Below are 20,916 nucleotides of genomic sequence, written 5' to 3'. Positions count from 1 at the left end.
AAGCAGCAGCATCCCTCCCAAATGAAGCACCAGGAGTTATTTGGCATCATATTTTCTGGTGTTTACTATGCCTATCAAACCGAGTCCTTGTCAGGCTCAGTGTGCCGCTCTGATCAAAGCCCAACAAAGGGACATTACATTATTCTATTAGGTAGAAACTGGAAAAATGTGGGAGTACAAGAAGGACTGTACAGAACAGCAGTTGTGGAGCAAGATAAACAGCATGAGAACCAAGGACACCTTTAAAAGAAGAAGGAACAGCTCGCAGCTCTGATTGGATAAGCGCCTGCATGAACGATGGAGGAGTGTTTGTAGAATGTTCTGCTGACACGTAAAGGTGGATGGGAAAGTTGTAGAGGCAGATGGGAAAGCTAGAAAGAGAAAACTTGTGAAGGTATATAAGTGATCTGAGAACTTGCAATAAAGGATTTGGATCATTCACATCTGAGTGAATCAGATGCTGCAAATGACACCCGCTGTGTGGGGCAAATCAAGCCAAAGCTAAGTGAGCCCGATCCGGCAGAGCTGCCCAACTGAACTACGGAGAGAGTGGCATTAGCTGCATTTCTTAAATGGATGAGCAAAAACATCCCTGAATTTCTGAAACCTGGGTTCTCTCTTGACAGGGAGCTTTGGGACAAAATTGGCACCGAACTCTGGAAGGTTTCTATTACTGTAAGACAGAACGGCTCCTAAACGTTTACCTGTTTGAGGCCAAATAATGGAAGGCTTAAACAAATTCGATAAGGAAGAATTTCTTCCGACTATTCCCTATCGTCCTCCCTCCCACCCCCGCAGCTGCCCTCGGTGCAGAAAGCAGATCCTGCCCGGACCCGATCCACAGCTCCAAACTCACCCTCGGCCGGGGAGAAATCGAAACCCCTCCCCGCGCTCCCGCGCTCCCGCGCTCCCGCGCGCCCCCGTCAAGAGCCGTGACGCTCCTGCCCTCCGCCCCGCCTACGTCGCCTGTTGCTGCGTTTATGCAGCCTGCATGTAACTTGGTTAAAGACAAGGACGGACCGGAACCAGAGGAAGATCTGATTCTGGTCCAGTAGATCCGGAAGACGAACAGAACATTTTCCCTCCTGATGATAAGTGGAAGAGAGCGGGAAAGAAAAATTTTTCTACAGCGTACTATAGTGCTTTAGAGCAGTGCAGAAAAGAAGCAACATCACAGGGCAATGCTGATACGTTGCCTTTCCTGTGTTGTATCATGCAAATCAGCTCCCCCTTGGGAATCCCTGCCTTATGAGGCAGTAAAGGAACTATGGGAATCAGTGAGAGATGGAATTCAGTCTCCCTTTACCTATAATCTTTTGCTTGCAATCAGTGACACTTATGTTATGACGTCTCACGACTGGAAAAGCCCTACATCAAATTTCTTGACTGTTTACAAAATACGCTAGAGAGACAAGTGGAAAATCAAGCCACCCGGGATGTTTTGCTTAAGCACTTAGCAGTAGGAAATGCAAATGCAGATTGTCAAAAAGTTCTACAATCCTTAAAGAATGCAGATCCATCCATTCTTGACATGATTAAAGCCTGTCAAAATGTAGGCACAGAAGGTCAAAAAATGACCATGCTAGCCGATACGCTGATGTCCTGACTAGATACAGGGACAGCTCAAAAAATGAATTGTGGGGAAGCTGCTCATGTACAGCAGAAGGACTGGAAAAAGCCTAAGTGTGCAAATAAAAATGCTTGTTATGTTCCGGCTTGACCCTGTCCCTGATGTGGGAGGGGGCTACACTAGGTGAAAGTATGCAGATCTAAACTCTGTGTTGTTGCACAGCCCTGCAGTCTGCCGGGAAACAGGAATAAGAGCACGAGACCGCGCGCTCTGACAACAAATATGGTCCCAAATCAGTAGGCCACTGCCCAGCCAGCTCACTCAGACCAGTCACCGCCGGCAGCAAGACACTTCAAGAAGTGGTTCTCTGGCATGCGACTGCTACACGATGGCAGTCAGACGTACATGTTGTCAATGGATCACTTCAAATTGTAGAACTCACTGCAGTAGTTCAAGATTTTCAAATTTATGTAGAACAAAAACAATATATAACTGACTCTTTGTATGTTGCAGGTATCATTCAGCAGACTGAAGGATCTTTTCTTAAAGTTAACAAGACCCTGCTTTGTTTGCACAGCTTAAGGGAGTTTTACATTATGTCTCTCACCATAGTTTCTTATTTTATCATGCATATTTGATCACACACTGTGTTGCCTGATCCTATAATTGAGGGCAACTGTAAAGCTGTTCAAGCCTAAGTAACCTTCGCTACCCCTCAATTATTTCAGCAAGTGCAACTCTCCCATCAATTTTTCCATCAGCATAAGAGAGCCTTAGAAAAACAATTTCTACTGACATTGGCTCAAACCTGTACACATTTGTTATCTGCTTACGCTGCTATCGGCATCCCACATACCATAAAAAGGGATAATGGACCTGCATATGCTTTTGAGGCCACTTGAACAAGAAAACTTGTGAAGGTATGTAAGTGATGTGAGAACTTGTAATAAGGGATTTGGATCGTTCACATCTGAGTCTGTGCATCAGATGCTGCAGGCAGCCAGATTTTCCACAAGTGTTGTGGGGGACAGTGTCAAAGGCTTTACTGAAGTCCAGGTAGACCACATCAACAGCCTTACCTTCATCCGCTAAGCAGGTCACCTTGTCATAGAATAAAATCAGGTCTGTCAAACAGGATCTACCATACCAAGATTTGTTATGGAACTTGCTTGCCTTCTAGCCAGTCGATTGTTAGTCGAAATCTACTGAATACTTGTGTTAGAATATAATAAGCTTGCTTAGGAAAATAAAGGAGAGAATCTTCCTTGCATGAGAACCCTGTGTCGTGTTACTGACTTGCGACAATTGACACCTGAACAGGGATGTGAACAGGGACTTGACTTGACTTGAAGGCTGACAGGTCCAGAGTGCACTGAGACAAACATGGTAGATGTTGAGACAAACACGAAGAGCCTGTACATGGATGCACTGAGACAAATGCGGCAGCTTGAGGATTCATTATCCTGTCATGGTTTTGTGTTTTTTGGTTTTCAATATTCCACATCACAACATCATGTAGTGCACTGGGAATTAAAGTGTTAATACTCAAATTCCAGGTACCTATTCCTATACATCACGGAAATCATGTGATCTGGTGGTCTCTTAGTGCCTTGCAGTGGGTGCTGGAGGGTGCTTTCCTAGCTGTTCCCAACTTTTCAGGTTTGACTCTGTTGGAAATATCCAAATAATTTTGTCAGGACGGTATCTCTGATAAAAGCAGATTTTTATTCGCGATTGCAATGGCGGGCGTCCCGCAAGCAGGAGCGCACCTATGGACACAACATGACAGCCTTTATACCCTGTTTTCTCCCACTTGCCTCCCCCCTCTCCCCTGTTTCCCCACTGGCTGGGTACTCCAGGTTCACAATCTTAGAGGATTTACATTTGTTATTTACTTGTTAATTTGTTTGTTATCTGGTGTCAGTCAGTCGCCATCCTGTCATTTCCAAGATGTCTCAGTGCTCTTCTTGTCGTATTGATATGGTGATTTGCTTCCAAGTCTTCGTTAAACAAGGATCACCATGGTGAGGGATGATGTCAGGCCTTCCCATGTCTCTTCAGGCGCTTCCTCGGGCATGCCATGACTTGTTCTCTGGTTTGATCTGGTGCAGGATATTCTTGCAGTGTGTATGACATAATATACATATATACACCTATATACACCTATATACAGAGCGTGCGTCCCTGGGAAGGGTTATCTAGATGATAAGTGATGTAAACTATCAGAGATCTTCCCCAAGTTAAGCAGAAAGACTCCCAGAAAGAACTATGACAGTGGAGATCATGAAATAAAAATATATATATTATCCAATTCTAATGCAGAAACAACATTTGATTCCCACAACTCGGTCTCAGGAATCTCTCTCTGCCATTTTAATTGATTTATTAGCCTCAATTTCAATTAGATTGTATTATATTTTGTTATCTTGCATTCTGATTTCATAGTTAGTAAAATAAGTTTTCCTCCATAGATCGTTGCTGCTGGCTCTTTTTTTCCTTCCTTGAGCCCAGCTTCCATTTCCCTATCCCTTTTCCCTTTCCCTTCCATTTTGTGGGAGCAGGCAACGCCCAGGGGCCTACTGCCCCCCTGTCATGTGCATAGATTGATCTAGTTAACTCTGTGACATGTCCCTAACCACTCCAATGGCCTCTCGCTGGACGAAGGTAAGGGTGTGCACTATGAGGAACAAAATGACCTCAGAACAGAAAAACATCCTAGTTACTTTTCAATCTATCCTTGAACAACAGGGGGCGTCAGTATCCTCCCGTGATCTACAGCAAATGCTTGCATGGGCACCCAGGAAGGATTCTTCCATCACCAGTCAGATGGTTTACAAGCCAGAGTCTTGGGAAGGGATTGGGGTGAAATTGTGGGATGCATCGACTAAAGGTGATAAGGTGGCATCCAGGTTGCATGAAACCTGGAGAAAAATTTCCGAAGCTTTAAAAAGTCATGCGGGCCCATCATTGGTCAACCCCAGTATACTAGAGGATGAAGGAGCCTCAGGCTCCTCCTCAGACTCACCTGCTGTGCCAGCAACCCTCTTGTTACCACTACTGCAGGGGAGGCTTGCCACCTCCCCTCCTGAGGGCTGTGACGATCCCTTTGATCCTGGCCCAATAGACCTTGAAGGAGATCCCGATCCACACGATACATGGGTGCTCATTTGGAGGGAGGCTAGGAAAGCTGGAGACACAGATATGTTAAGGGCATTCCCTGTTATTGTGGCCTCAGACCAACTACTGCAGTGGGAGGATATATCATAAAGCATCCTGCGAGATTTACGGCATATGGTCACAGACCATGGCATTGGTGCCCTGTACACTGTCAATTTGATTCAATCTATATGTGATAGCTTTGTTCTTACACCGCATTTTAAAATGATGTGTTGTCTTATCATGATGTCATGGTTTTATTAATTTTTGTTATCCGTATTCCACATCATAATATCATATAGTGCTCTGGGATTTAAAGTGTTAATGTTCCAGTTCAGGGCACCTGTCCATAAGAGAAGAACTACCATGTTCCCCAGAAGACTTTCTGTTATCATTTCTGCTCAGGGGGAACAGATATAAGGCTGTGGTAGGTCATCTGACGGCACTTCTTTCCTTCAGCTCTCCCTGCTGCTCAGCCCAACTGTGCATCTCACCTCAGCGAATGGTGCAGCCTTCAATTTTCTCAGACACGCCTTCTCATCATATTTATTAGCTTCAGTTCTAATTGCATTGTATTATAGTGTGTTATCTTGCATTCCAATATCTTATTTAGTAAATTAGTTTATTTCTTCTCAGATCATTGCCAATGTTTTTAATTATTCAGGGTCCCCTGTTTCCCTTTTCCAGAGGAACAAATTCATGAAATCCCTTCTATCCCTCTACTCACTGAACTGGGCTGAACCAGCCTGTAAACCATCCACATTCTTGGTGAAGGATGCAGGCAAATGCTGCTTTTCAGCTTTTAGAATGAATCTTTCTCTGCTCTTGGAGAGCTTTGTTAGGGAACTTAATCAGCATTTCAGGTTTCTGTGCTGAAAAACTTGACCTTGAAGCTCAGGCAGACTGCCAGTATACTGGGATATTTGTAAACTTTGAGCACTGCTATCTTGCTTCTGTAAAGAGAAAAAAAAAATGCTTTCTTTGCTAAAACTGCTTTTCAAGGGACTGCATGCCATCGTTTTGTTCTTTTTTAATGCTCAAAATGTACTCGGCCTTCATTAAGTATGCCACATTGCTCTATGGATTAGAGCATATGGATATAATTGATTGAAAACACTGATGAAAATACCTATCTGGTGTTTGCATACAATGTGGCAGACAATTCCAGAGGAAGCTGCTAATTCTACAGAACTTGTGGTTTTTAAACAGGCTCCCAGTCTCTCCTTTGAATCCTTTATGCATTTCTTGAATGTTCATCTGATCATGTTGTTAATCTTGCTGAATGAACGACTTATCATTTCACTCAGTATTTGTATTTATCATATTTTGAAGAAGCCTTCCCCAAAACCTGACAATACTGAGTGGCAGGGAGTATGGAGTATGGAGAGGCTTGGGAGAGATTTTAGAGAGATGGACATCTTCGGTGTCATGGAACTTCACTCAGGAACATTTGAAAGACCCTGAGAGCTTAAACAGATATTTGAGACAGGAATGTTGCAGCTCAGACAGATCTGAGGAGGCACAAATGATTTGTGGCCAAGCTAATTAAGCTGTTCAATGGACTGTTGGCCAAGATCCCCTAGGATGCTGTCTTTAAAAACAAAGATGTTGAGGAGAGCTTGCTATTCTTCAAGGATGCCTTCCTGAAAGCACAAGAGCTCGTTGTCCCTCTGAATAAGAAAGTGAGCAGAGAAGGTAGGAAACCGACATAGCTTGACAAGGACCTGCTGGGCACACTAAGGGGGAAGAAAGGTGCGTACAAGCTCTGGAAACTAGGGTGTGTCACTTGGGAAGAATACAGGGATGCTGTCCGGACTTGCAAACGTGGGATCAGGAAAGCCAAGGTGCAGGTGGAACTGAACTTGGCGAGGGACATGAAAAACAATAGGAAGACAGTCTACAGGTACATTGGCCAGGAGAGACAGGCTAAAGCGAATGCACCTCCTTTGGTAAATGTAAAAGGAGAACTGGCTTCAACGGACGAAGAGAAGGCTGAGGTACTGAATGAGTTTGCCTTTACCTTGCCACTGGCGGCCAGGATTCCAGTACTTCTCACGTCCCTGAGCCTGCATCCCTAAACCTCTAGGTGGAGACTGGGGCGGTAAATCCCCCCTCCCCCCCCACTGTGAGGGCAGAGCAAGTCTGAGACCAACTCATTAGACTGAATGTGTACAAGTCTATGGGGCTGGAGGGTGTGCATCCCAGGGTTATGACAGAGCTGGCTGAGATGGTTGCCAAGCTGCTCCCATCATATTTGAAAAGTTATGGCTGGCAGGTGAGGTCTCGGATGACTGGAGGAAGGGTCATGTCACTCCCATTTACAAGAAGGGGAGCAAGGAGGACCTGGGGAACTACAGGCCCATGAGTCTCATCTCTGAGCTGGGAAGATCATAGAACAGATCCTCCTGGATGGCATGCTTGATCATATGAGGAATGAGCGTGTGATCCAAGATAGCCAGCACGGCTTCACCGGGGAAGATCATGCTTAACCAATCTGGTGGTCTTCTATGATGGAATGACGGCATTGGTGTGTTGGAAATATCCAAATAATTTTGTCAGGACGGTATCTCTGATAAAAGCAGATTTTATTCGCGATTGCAATGGCGGGCGTCCCGCAAGCAGGAGCGCACCTATGGACACAACATGACAGCCTTTATACCCTGTTTTCTCCCACTTGCCTCCCCCCTTCTACCCTGTTTCCCCACTGGCTGGGTACTCCAGGTTCACAATCTTATCAGCGGATTTACATTTGTTATGTACTTGTTAATTTGTTTTGTTATCTGGTGTCAGTCAGTCGCCATCCTGTCGTTTCCAAGATGTCTCAGTGCTCTTCTTGTCGTATTGATATGGTGATTTGCTTGCAAGTCTTCGTTAAACAAGGATCACCGTAGTGGGGGATGATGTCAGGCCTTCCCATGTCTCTTCAGGTGCTTCCTCGGGCATGCCATGACTTGTTCTATGGTTTGATCTGGTGCAGGATATTCTTGCAGTGTGTATGACAAAATATACATATATACACCTATATACACCTATATACAGAGCGTGCGTCCCTGGGAAGGGTTATCTAGACGATAAGTGATGTAAACTATGAGGGATCTTCCCCAAGTTAAGCAGAAAGACTCCCAGAAAGAACTATGACAGTGGAGATCATGAAATAAAAATATATATTATCCAATTCTAATGCAGAAACAACATTTGATTCTCACAGGTGGACAGGGGAAAGTTGACTGATGTCATTTACCTGGACTTGAGCAAGGCCTTTGACATGGTCCCCCACCACATCCTTATCTGCAAATTGGAGGGATGTGGATTTGATGGGTGGACCACTTGATGGATAAGAAATTGGTTGAAAGGCCACAGACAGAGAGTGGTCATCAATAGTTCTATGTCCAGGTGGAGGCTAGTAACAAGCTACGACCCCCAGGGGTCTGTCCTGGGACCGGTACTCTTTAACATCTTTATCAATGACATCGATGATGGAGTTGAGTGCACCCTCAGCAAGTTTGCTGACAACACCAAGCTGAGTGGTGCGGTTGACATGGTGGAAGGAAGGGATGCCATTCAGAGGGACCTCCACAGGCTTGAAAGGTGGGCCCGGATGAATGTAATGAGATTCAACACAGTAAAGTGCAAGGTTTTGCATTTGGGCCGGAAGAATCCCAAGCATCCATACAGACTGGAAGGAGCGGTCCTTGAGAGCAGCCCTGTGGAGAAGGACCTGGGGGTCTTGACAGATGAAAAGCAGAGGTTGGTGACCCTGTATGTGGCAGGGGGGTTGGTGATTCATGATCCTTGAGGTCCCTCCCTACCCTGACCATTCTGTGATTCTGTAATGCTTATCAGGCCTCATTCAATACTATCCCAGAGAGGTAATGGGTTTCTTAAATTGAGAATCTCCATGCTGAAAGAGAGTGTCTCAGAGCTGAAAGGGAGAGTCTCAGGGAGACAGTACAAAATGAGCGAGAGAGTCTCCAAGCCGAAAAGCATAGTTACCAGGAGAGACTCCGAGCCCAGAGGGAGAATCTCCAGGCTGAGCAAGAGAGCCTCCTAGTTGAGAAAAAAAGACCACCAATCCGAGCGGGACTCCCCCCAACTTGAAAGAGAGGCCCTCCAAATCGAGAGAGACTCCCTGCAATTCAAACTCAACCATCTCTCATCTCAACAAGATACCCTTTGATCCAAGCAAGATGCCTGCCAATCCAAGCAAAGACACCCTCCTGTCCGAATGAGAGGCCTGCAGTCCGAGAGGGACATATTCAAGTCCGAACGGGACACATTTCAACTTGAGTGAGACGGCCAGCAATTCACAATATTCAGCCTCCAAATTGAACTAAGCAACATTCAAGCTCATCAAGTCATGCTTGAATCTGAACTAAATACCCTCATAATCTAACAAAGCAGACTCCGATGTGGGGAAGTCTCGGTACTCTCAGGACACGCTGGAGACACAACAGCACACCGATGTGGTTAAAAGCTGTTAGTCTGCTTTATTGTTAAGCACTATTCTATTTATACATGTTAACAGAGCATTCTACAAAACATTCTTCAACCATTCACACAGGCGGTTATCCAATCAGAGCCGTGAGATGTTCCTTCTTCTTCTAGAGGCGTCCTTGGTTCTCATTCTGTTTATCTCGCTCCACAGCTGCTGCTCTGAACAGTTTTTCTTGTATTCCCACACTCCAAGCCGAGCTGGAGTAAGGCATCCGAACTGACCAACCTGATCAACCACAGGAGGCACCAGAATCGATGTCAGTTGCTCCTGTAAGAGGATGGAAAATGAAACGAATCTTGACTCACTTAGAACAGAAGAAAGAGGAGGAGGAGAAAGTAGAGGAAGCAGACACTGCAAGAGATGAGGAGGAAAGAGGTCCAGAGGAGCGGCTCCGAGATCCAGGAGAAGCATCCCTGAGTCCAGGGGAGGGGTCCTCAAGAAGGTCGTTCTCACCAATGCCCAGGAGGGCAACAAGAAGTCCTGAAAGAGTATGAGGTGAGCAAGACATCATCACCATTGTTGGAAATATCCAAATAATTTTGTCAGGACGGTATCTCTGATAAAAGCAGATTTTATTCGTGATTGCAGTGGCGGGCGTCCCGCAAGCAGGAGCGCGCCTATGGATACAATATGACAGTCTTCATAGCCTGTTTTCTCCCCTTGCCTCCCCCCTCTCCCCTGTCTCCCCACTGGCTGGGTACTCCAGGTTCACAATCTTATCAGCGGATTTACATTTGTTATTTACTTGTTAATTTGTTTGTTATCTGATGTCAGTCAGTCGCCATCCTGTTGTTTCCAAGATGTCTCAGCGCTCTTCTTGTATTGATATGGTAATTTGCTTCCAAGTCTTCGTTAAACAAGGAGGATGGAGTGGGGGCGGGGGGGGGGGAGGGGGCGGGGAGGAGAATGATGCCAGGCCTTCCTATGCTTCAGGCACTTCCTCGGGCATGCCGCGACTTGTTCTCCGGTTTGATCTCGTGCAGGATATTCTTGCAGTGTGTATGACAAAATATACATATATATACCTATATACACCTATATACAGAGCGTGCGTTCCTGGGAAGAGTCATCTAGAGGATAAGTGATGTAAACTATCAGAGATCTTCCCCAAGTTAAGCAGAAAGACTCCCAAAAAGAACTATGACAGCGGAGATCATGAAATAAAAAAAATATATATTATCCAATTCTAATGCAGAAACAACATTTGATTCCCACACCATTACAGATCGATCTCTGAAAATGAATGAAGTTTGAAGTCTGAGAAAAGACTTTTCACGCCATCTGAGAGAGCCTATTGTTACCTAGATACTCGGAAGTTGGGACAATGGGGCCAACAGTGTGTGGCTAGACAGTAGAGAAGCTCACCAGCTGGGCAGCACTGTTAGAGACTCTTCCATTGACAGAGCTACTAGTACACGCCTGTAAGAGATTATTTAATTTTCATTGTCTCAAAGGTTGCTAGGGGCACAGATGGACTTGTTGAAGTCCGGGCAAGTCCTGGGCAAAGGTTGTGAAATCCTTTCTCTGGAGAACTTTGATGGACAAGTCCTGGGCAAGGGTTGTGAAATCCTTTGTCTGAGGGACACAGATGGACGAGGCCAGGGGCAACGAGAGAGATAAGCTGCAGCTAAATAGCTGTGAAGAGGTCTTTGTGTAGACTTATCTCAGCATGATCGCCATCTCGGGGTACTCACATGACTCTTGCTCAAGCGCCCAGGGATGTCACGTAGGATAAAAGAGGTTTCTGCCATAAGAAGCCTCACGACCTGCCTCTCACTCTCATGGACTTGCTCTACGCTCTACCACGATGCTGAAGAAGAACAGAGGCGTCTGCCATCAGATTCCTCACTACAGAATTCCTGCGTGCTGACAGACTCTCCTGGGCCTGCCACCTGAGTCCTGCTGCTTCTTCCTGGATTGGCTCCGCGACTTCCTCCTGCCACCTGCTTGCTGCCCAAGGTCGGCCACACTGCTGCTCTCTCCCCATTGCTGCTTTTGCCTCGGACCTTTGAAATGTCGTGCAACGGGACCGCTGCTGGATCCTGGTGGTGACTATCCCAGCTTTGCGCAATTCTTGCTTCTTCCCTGTCTTTTCTATCGCCCTCCTTCCCTTCCCCGGCTCCCTGATTAGGATTTATAATAAACTGGTTGAACTAACATTTGAACCGTTGTTTCTTAATCTCATGCTGGGTATACAGATATTAAAAGAACCTCATCTCCCTCCTATAAATTGGAGCCAGAATGGGTCCTTCACCCTCTGGAAGCGGATGTTGTTAGCCGTAAAAGAAATATACCCCTTCAAAGACGATCTGATGCCTGAGAAAAAGAAATGGACTGATACAGAAAAAGGCATCTGTTATTTGAGAGAATATGCCATAGTGGAAATGCTACATAACCCCACCTTCTTTCTTGATGATGCAGACCGAGAGCATGATCCCAAGAGTGTCAGGTGTACACCAAACATGTGGCCTATGTTCACAAAGACTGCACCAGAAAGGTATGCTAGTAAATCTGCAGCAATGTATAGCAGAGGAGAAAGACAACCCCTTATAAATGAACTGATTCATACACTTCAAGACTTTGAGTTACATTTAAACCCTGTACAAGCTTGTGTTTCAGCCACTGCAAAAATAGCTGAAAAACTGGACAGAATGCCGAGCAATCAAGATGATGTAATAGACGAACTGTCTACCGTGCTTAATGCTGAAGGATCTATGGTGGTAAAAGATTCATCCAGTGGGCACCAGGATTCCCAAAACAGCCTACTGGAAGGGCTGACAAAATTGTCTTCCTCCCAGTCTGCATCATCCAGCATCTCAGCTATCAGAAGACGACATCCTCCTGCTCTAGCAAGTGACAACAGTAAAACTACATCCTGTATTGCCCTGCGGTGTTACCTACATGACCATGGAGAAGATATGAAGAAGCATAAAAAACCCACTCCTGCACTTCAAAGCAGGAAGAATTACAAGACAGATCGACCACCAAGGTGAACTTCTCCAAAAAGTTGATTGCTCCAGTTGCTGCGGGATTAGGCCATAGCCGTAGGAACATCAGAGGTAATAAATAGAGGGGCGCTGCTTCCAGCCAAAGGAGGAAAAAGGATACAGTGTATTGGACTGTGTGGATTAGATAGCCTGGCACATCAGGACCACAGAAATATAAGGCCCTGGTGGGCACTGGTGTACAGTGCTCTCTAATGTCCTGGAGTCACCAAGGGACAGAATCAATTTATATTCATGGAGTAACTAGAAGTTCCTGTGAATTTGCTACGTTGAAGGACAAAATAAGCCACGCTGGTTAACACTGGTAAAAGCACCCTGTTGTGACTGGCCCAGGGCCTCCCTATATACTTGGTATCAATTACCTCAGAAGGGGATCCCAAAGAGTATCAATGGGCCTTTGGAATAGCTGCTGTAGACACAGAAGGTATTAAGCAGCTGTCTGTTTTGCCTGGCCTGTCAGAAGATCCATCTGTTGTGAGGTTGCTACGAGTGAAAAAGCAACATGTACCGATTGCTACAAAAATGGTGCACAGACAGCAATACAGCACCATACAGCAAGGGATTCCTTGCTCCCCATTCATAAATTGATTAGTCAACTAGAGAGTCAGGGAGTGATCAGTGAAACTCACTCGCCTTTTAATAGCCCCATATGGCGGTAGTTCTGTAGTACCCAGTGCAGTACATGTCCGGTGCCCAGCAGTAGTACCACATACTGTAGTACACAGTACTGTAGTGCTGCAGTACTGGACATGTTAGAACTCCAATATGAACTGGATTCAAAAGCAGCCAAGTGGTATGCCACCCTGACACTGCTAATGCCTTCTTTTCCATTCCTTTGGCTACAGAATGCAGGCCACAGTTTGCTGTTACCTGGAGAGGCGTTCAGTATACCCAGAGTTGTATGCCCCAGGGGTGGAAACAGCCCAACCATTTGCCATGGGTTGATCCAAGCTGCTCTGGAACAGGGCAGTGCTCCTGAGCACTTACAGCACATTGATGACATTATTGTGGGGGGCAACACAGAAAGGGAAATTTTTAAAAAAGGAGAGCAAGTATTCCAGATCCTTCTGCGTGCTGGTTTCGCTATTGAGCGAAGCAAAGTGAAAGGACATGTCCAGGAAATTCAGTTCCTAGTGATAAAGTGGCAAGATGGACATCGTCGCATCCCAATGGATGTGATAAACAAAATCACTGCCATGTCCCCGCTCACTAATAAGAAAGGGACACAATCTTTTCTGGGTGTAGTGGGTTTTTGGAAAATGCATGTTCCAAACTGCAGCCTCATTGTAAGCGCCCTTTATCAGGTGATGCGGAAGAAGCATAATACTGCATGGGGTCCTGAGCAGAACGTGGTTTTATGATTTTTAGTTATCTGTATTCCATATCATAATATCATGTATTGCACTGAGATTTTAAAAGTTAATGCTCCAGTTCCGGGTACTTGTCCCAGAAAAAAAAAAAACAACAAAAACTACATACCCCAGAAGACTGTTATCATTCCTGCTCAGGTGGAACATGGAACACATATAAGGCTTCGATAGGTCACCTGACGTCCCTTTTTTTTTTTTTCCATCATCAGCCTTTCTTGCTGCTGCTCATCCTGACTGCACGCTGTTAGTGTAAGGCTTTCAGCTTTTTCAGACACTCTTATATATTTGATTGATTAGCTTCAGTTCTAATTATGTTGTATTATAGTGCACTATCTTGCATTATGATACCATACTTAGTTAGTTTGTTTCTCCTCAGATCATTGCTGCTGTTTTTAATTATTCTGGGTCCCCTGTTTTCCCCTTTCTGGAGGAATGGATTCATGAATCCCTCTGCCACGCTAGTCACAGAACTGGGCTGATCCAGCCCATAAACTGCTAACACATGAGCATTGTTACTTTGGAGAAGTATTTATTTTCATCCATACAATAAAACAACAGACATAATTGGTTTTAAAACTTATCTTCTTGCACACATACAAACTGTAAAAAAGTAAAGATGAGTTTTACAAATTAGTAAAAAATGGATGTAAAAGTAAACAGTATGTTTCTATTATTTTGCCCACAGGGAAAAATAAGTAAATACAAGTAACTCACATCTACCTTTATTAACAATTCTACCTTGCTACTGGTGCAGCTTCTAGCTTCTTCTTCTTTTTTTCTGGTTCATTGCTGTGGTTTGTCTCCGTAGATAAATGTGCAGGAACACCACTTGCAAGTATCTACAGTAAACAAACAAATCAGAAAACTGCATTTTAGCTTCTACTATTCTGGTAGTACGTTTACCTTCTACAACTACACTATCCTCATGAGAAAATACTGTATTCATCACCTAACAAAGTGTTTACCATCGCGTAGCTATCACAGCTCAAACACTAAGCAAGCAACAGCATCCCTCCCAAATGAAGCACCAGGAGTTATTTGGCATCACATTTTCTGGTGTTTACTATGCCTATCAAACCGAGTCCTTGTCAGGCTCAGTGTGCTGCTCTGATCATAGCCCAGCACATAGACATTACATTGTGCCTTGGCAGAAATTGGAAAAATGGAAAGCAGACCATAGAGCACAAAGAGGAATTAGAATAAAGAAAAGCCTGTGTCTTCACAGAGACATGGTGAACTGCACTCTAGGAAAGAGGTCATTAAAAAGCATGCTATGCTTTCCTTGAGAATATGGAAAAGAGGAGCATTCAAGCAGGTGAAGCAGGTTCTAGAGTGAAATACTACTGATTTAAGTAACTGAACCAGGGTTAGACACATGTACGTTTCTCTGCAAGTGAGTCTATGGGCAAACTGCAATGCCTGACCAGTAAAGAGGTAACAGGTACTTCAGAAACTTGATGCACAGAAGTAATTACTATGATTTCAATGCCAAGATAGAAATGATGTGAAAATTGCAAGAGCATATACCAGGAGAAGAGTCATGCTACTTGCTCATTCAAATTATATTCTAATAGGTTACAATTCATTGCATCAGAGTAACACAGGCATCTATATTGGAATTAAAAACCCACCACCATAAGCTTAAGGCTGTGAATTTGTTCAGCCACCTAGGATGAATGTCATAATGATTACTACCTAGGGAAATCAGACTGTGAGAAGAGAGAACATGAAAGCAAAAATTTAATTGTTCTCAATGACTAAACGTCACAAGAAAGCATAAAGCACTCTAGCTTTCTAGGCTGTGTAACGGTATATTTCCTGGAGTAACTAGTTAGAGATCCCACAGAAAGGAAAAGCGGCCCTTGCCTGAGAACCTGATTAAGAGTCTACCCACAGAGCAACGCCTGTGATTTCATCTCAGTGCACTTGCTGGAATACACCATCACAATACAAACAAGAAATTAGTAAAATCTTCACTACAAGGTGTCACAAAGAAGTAAGATGTTTTCAAGAAAGGGAATTTTAAAACTAATTAATACCGTCATGAAGAAAGAATATGCCATTTATCAGTGGAATTAAGAGCACAGCTGAAAGAAAGTCAGTAGTGATTGGTATTGCATACCAAAAAACAATCATTTAAATGAAAACCCCATCCATATGAAGAACAACTGGTTAAATGTTAAATCAAGTCCAAACAATCGGGGAACATTAACAGCACTTCGGCAAGTATCTCCAGGTAAGTGAGAGGCAGAAAATTCTTCCTCGCTACTCCATCAGGATGCAGCTTGATGTTAACAAAGTCCCAAAAATCAAAAACAAGCAGAAGGGTAACAGGAAGTGCCAGGACTCAACAATATCCCTCCACTCTACAAGCAAGTATAAAAGTGTCCTTAAAATTATTTAAAACTGGGTTTGCTATTAGAAGAAATGAATGACGATGAAAAGTGTTGTCATGTAACATCATACAAAGCAGACAATGCGATGCTGTCTGTATCTGCCTCAACTAACATTTTGAATCATGCACATGATTCTGTTCTTCCTAGCTCAAAACTCATATAAATAGAAGAACAAAAAGGTGACAAGGAAGATCAGAGATACAAAACAGGTTCCAGACAAAAAGTACACAGAAATGAGTGGCAAGGGAATGGTAAATGGAATGAATAAATAAACAGTTTATTTCCTACATTATGAAGAAGTATGATATCAAATAACAGTATCAGGCATCAGACTTGAAAGAAAATAAGGGCTTTATCGTATAGGGTGAGTTGTGGAGCTTATTGTCACAAGACCATGTGAGAGACAGAAACATAAGATGGGGAAAAGCAAAGTCATTAAAGAAATACACAGAACAGATTCCATCATTACTTCTGGAAGAAAAAGATGGGCGAGACAGCATGTGAACTGCAGAATGCTGGAAGCTTTGAATGCACACAAAGGGGATGATCAATGTATGTGTGTCTTATTTCTAAATTCTTTCTTTACTAGTAAAAGTTGCAAGCAGTAGGTGTTTATGAAGCCAAGTTGTTTTGGATTAGTTAGTGTTGTCAGTCCTCTATCAAGGGATAAACTAAGATTACAGTATTGACTTCATTATAGTGGAAGAACCTTTCCTTACATTAGCTTACTAAGAATGAAGCATGTTGCTCAGAGAGTGAAGTTAAGTGCAAGAGCAGCATTCTGAGCTTAGCCTAAAAACAGCAGCTCTGACAAATGCTACTTGATGAGCCCAAACCAAGTTTGTACATACTAGTATGTGGGCAGCCCTACATACTAGTGTGTACCAGGATGCACAGCTGTTCTCTACTATAGATGTTATTCACTATTTGGAAGCATGACAGTTGCTTTCAGCTCAGACTACTACAACAGATCAAAATGTGTTTGGAAACATGATTTCTCAGAAGAACCTAAGATATATGCATAAACAATGATGTTTTGTTTATTTTCACTTCCCCTACTTTTGCATACTCAATTACTGCAACAAACCGTTTACCAAGAGTCACATGCAACATAATGTAAGTACACGATCTCGTATTGCCATGCAAAACATTCAGCAGGCTTGAGGCATGTCTCAGATGCAGAGAACAGCAGCTACAAGGAGAAAGTCTTTAAAACAAGACACAGGCTTATTAAGAGATTGCAGTTTTTTCAATATTATCACAAGAGACTCTTTGATTGTGGAAGTTGTTTTAAGAAAGCACTGCCACTTACGTATTCTATGTTCATTAAAGAACCAGCAATTACAGCTTCCTTCTGAGGAACCCATCAGAGTTGCACAGTAATTTACTGCAGCTAAAAGAAGATCCTACTCAGTTCAGGCAGAATTTCAGAGCAATCTGATTACAGAACCATGCAACTTAAGATATACCATTTCAGCAAATCATAATCCTTCGAATGGTAATATTCCAAATAGGCCAAGAATGGAAATTTCACTTAGAACCCTTCATGCTGTTCAACACACAGTAAAAGCAGATCTAAGTTTTAATGAGAATAGATACAAAGCAAATAAGTATAATTTGCTCATTGATTTTTTTCGTTGATTTTAAAGGTTTTTTTAATTTTTATTTTTTACTTATAGGTATTATTTCAATTTTGCTGTATCTTGACCTTCAGGTTACTAGAAATCACAAATCTTATGTCTTACCTTTGGTTCTACCAATTCCATCCGAATTTTCTGATGTTGAATGTTGGAAGCATCTAACGTAATGTTCACTTTGACTTTGTCAAATACACATAGTGTTGTGCCTTCCACAGTAAGTGATGGTACCTGTAAGTTCAAATTTTGTATAAAATACTTACTGTTCATACTGTCTTACATTTTTATACAAGTAGATACTTTGAGATGTAGTTCTTAATGTCCAGAGAGTTAGAGTGCAGGTACACATCTGTGCGGCTTTTTTTTGGATCATTAGATATTGCCTATTATAGAAGCCCATTCTGATGTCAAAACCATTTTGCTTAAACGTAGAGAAGATCACAACAATACTACTACTGCAGAGTAATAAAATACTACTGAAATTAGAAAAGGCTCTATTAGCCTTCTAACACTACTAGCATAGATTTTAGTCATTTTGCTTGCATACCTCATAAAAAAAACCCAAACAATAGCAACAAAGAATAAACCTTATGAAATGTACCTCACTGTTGTAATCAAGTTTTGGTGTTGGCTTATCTTTTTCTTCAAAGAAGACTGTTCCTTCTAACCCATACTTGGGAATCAAAACCACAACTGCATTTCTTCTTACAAACAATATATACGCATCTTCATTCACTACTCCCTTAGTTTTAAAGAACAGCTGTAGCAGAAGGTAGAAGAAAAAAAAATGTTAGCACATTCCTGTCTGGATTAAAAATATACCAACTTGAAAAGAGTAAAGTACTCAAGCAAATATAAATCCATTTACATTACATTACAAATATAAAACCATTTACTATTACACACCATATTTTAAAAGTTCATTCAAATAATTATACTTGCTATTTATAATACCATTTCATTCAGAATATTTATTAAAAATATACATACATATACACACACACAAGAAAAGAAAACCAATGAAAAACCACCCATATGGATAGTGAGAGAAAAGCACTTTCTAGAAATGCAACTCTAAGCTTCACATAACATTCCCAGTACTGAAAAAGCTTTTCCTTAAGGAAACTGCACTTTTTCATAACAATTCCTGCAGACTTACTACTGCTCACCAAGCACAACCTGTCTGTTATTGCTCAGTGTTTCCTTCTTTCCTTTAAGGGCAACATGAATCCTCCACAGATCATGCTTACATCTCAGAAGTATTTACCTGTGTGTGGAAAGCAACAGATGCTCTTTGTGCATATTGAGCCATTTTATGCCGGTAATTGAGATTTTTACACAGATCTGCCAGTTTATGTTTATCAGTAAGTTCCGGATAGGTACTGTCTGCTCCTATGGCCACGGCCAAAAGACGATGAACTATAATGTCAGCGTACCTGCAAAGAAGATCTGTGATGTGTCAAAACATTTTTATCAGGTTTGACTAACATTTTGCTTTGTTATAGATCTCACAGCTCAAGAATTCTTTCTAATAGCAATGGTCTGCTGATAACTCCCTACATTAATTAGAAGATCACATTCTCTTTGCTGATCAAATATACACTCTGCAGAGAGTTTCTTCACAATACTGTAAACTACACTGTTTTCTTTTTAATCTAAAGAATTCTTTACTACATTCTACCAACACAGCCTGCATTACTAAATACTTAAATACTAAATACTTACAAAGAAGAAATAAAGCTTTAACTTTGAACTCAAGAATGATGTTTCAGCACAACAGGTTAACCCCCTTCCTCTTCCCTTTCTCATGAACTAGGAAAACTTCATTTCAGTGCCCTTACTCTGCAAAACATAATCACACAATGCTCGTGGCACACAGCTTTTATGAGAACTTGAGCCAGAAATTTTTTAACGTCTCTGTTAACAGGATTTACTAGTGGAATTCCAAGAAGTTCTAGAAATTATCCACACAAGAGAGACATAACATTAAATTTCACTGTACTAAATTTAATTAAGAAAATTGAAATTAACAATATTTTTATATGTAGAAAATGAAATAATCTAAGTGTTCACAACACAGCTTCCACCTGATGAGTAGCCAAACACTGCCTTACTCTCTGCTGGACTTAGTTAAAGCTAAATAAAGTTGGTTTGTATAACACCTCTGTAACGTAAAGCCACTGTCTTTCCAATTCAAATTTTAAGCTGAATGGAAACACAACCTCCAATGCACTCTCTTAACAAATAAATCGCTTCTTCTGTCCTCTGACAATACTGTAAAATGAAAGAAAGTACCTTCGAATAGGTGAGGTAAAGTGGGTATAAATAGGCGAAGCTAAACCATAGTGATGAAAATCACTATCCATTCCAGAACAGAAATACACAGCTTGCATCATGCAGCGAGTGGTCAAAATTCGCAACAGTGTGTTTAGGTATGGGAAATCAGGAGATTCAGCTTTGTCTAATGATTCTGCTAATGCCTTTGCAGAGTCTGTCTTTATTTCCAGATTCTGGAGAAAGCAAAAAACAAAAGGAACAGATTGTAAGCAGAAATACCACAACTGAACCCATGTTGCTTTTAGTAACTGTAACAAATTTCCTACCTCATAAATTCTGAGATGCAGACAATAAGACGACAGTATCACACAAAACTCGTTTGTCACTGGCAAAAATGCATAACTATGGTGGTGACTGTGTTGCAAAACAGTGTTCTGCAGCAAAAAACTTGCTCTATCAAACAGTGTGATTGTGCTCTTTGTTGTAATTTCAAAGGAAATAGGAGGCAGTACTTTAGGAGCAACCTAGATATTTACACCTGGGAAAGTGATTTTTACAATTATTACTGTTCTGTTCCCCACGTACGAGTGACCTCAACACATACTCTCAGAAAGCACAAGATCAGCAGAACGTTCCATCTATGTACACCACTAACAACAAAGGATGATGTAGAGATCAAATCACAGTAACGTGACTGCATGTTTATTAAAAAAATTCCAACAAAAAAAGATAAGCATGCAAATGCCCAATTTCACTGGTTCTGAGTCGTTAAAGTAACTCTGCTTAGTTAGAAGAATTTCTACCTATGGAAATGAACTTAGCCTTCCAAGTAAAACACTGCTTTGAAAACTATTTTCAGAATAGGAATGAAAAGACTACTCCAACTTGACAACAGAGGAAAACAAAGCGTTGGGTTTTTTCACTCCTCTATTAATATTACACTGATATAATTCCAGAGTTTTTCTTCTTTTTCTTATTAAAAAGAGAAAAAAAAAAAAAAGAAAAAGGAC

General features: G+C 42.3%; 1 protein-coding gene across 1 annotated transcript; it reads right to left on the bottom strand.

Moving 5' to 3' along the window:
- Window positions 1-9,190: 9,190 nt before the first annotated feature.
- Window positions 9,191-20,160, bottom strand: DIS3 (DIS3 homolog, exosome endoribonuclease and 3'-5' exoribonuclease). Its single transcript, XM_010728740.3, has 6 exons — window positions 19,925-20,160; window positions 18,897-19,065; window positions 18,231-18,389; window positions 17,738-17,860; window positions 14,335-14,435; window positions 9,191-9,488 (listed from the first exon to the last, which is right to left on the bottom strand). Exons 1-6 carry the CDS (start codon window positions 20,023-20,025, stop codon window positions 9,479-9,481), a joined length of 663 nt encoding a protein of 220 aa, XP_010727042.2. The 5' UTR covers window positions 20,026-20,160; the 3' UTR covers window positions 9,191-9,478.
- Between the last annotated feature and the right edge of the window lie 756 nt (window positions 20,161-20,916).

The sequence above is a fragment of the Meleagris gallopavo genome, chromosome 1, assembly GCF_000146605.3.
Source record: "Meleagris gallopavo isolate NT-WF06-2002-E0010 breed Aviagen turkey brand Nicholas breeding stock chromosome 1, Turkey_5.1, whole genome shotgun sequence".
Taxonomy (NCBI): domain Eukaryota; kingdom Metazoa; phylum Chordata; class Aves; order Galliformes; family Phasianidae; genus Meleagris; species Meleagris gallopavo.
Note: the sequence above shows the minus strand (reverse complement) of the source record. Positions and strands in the feature narration are given on the sequence as shown.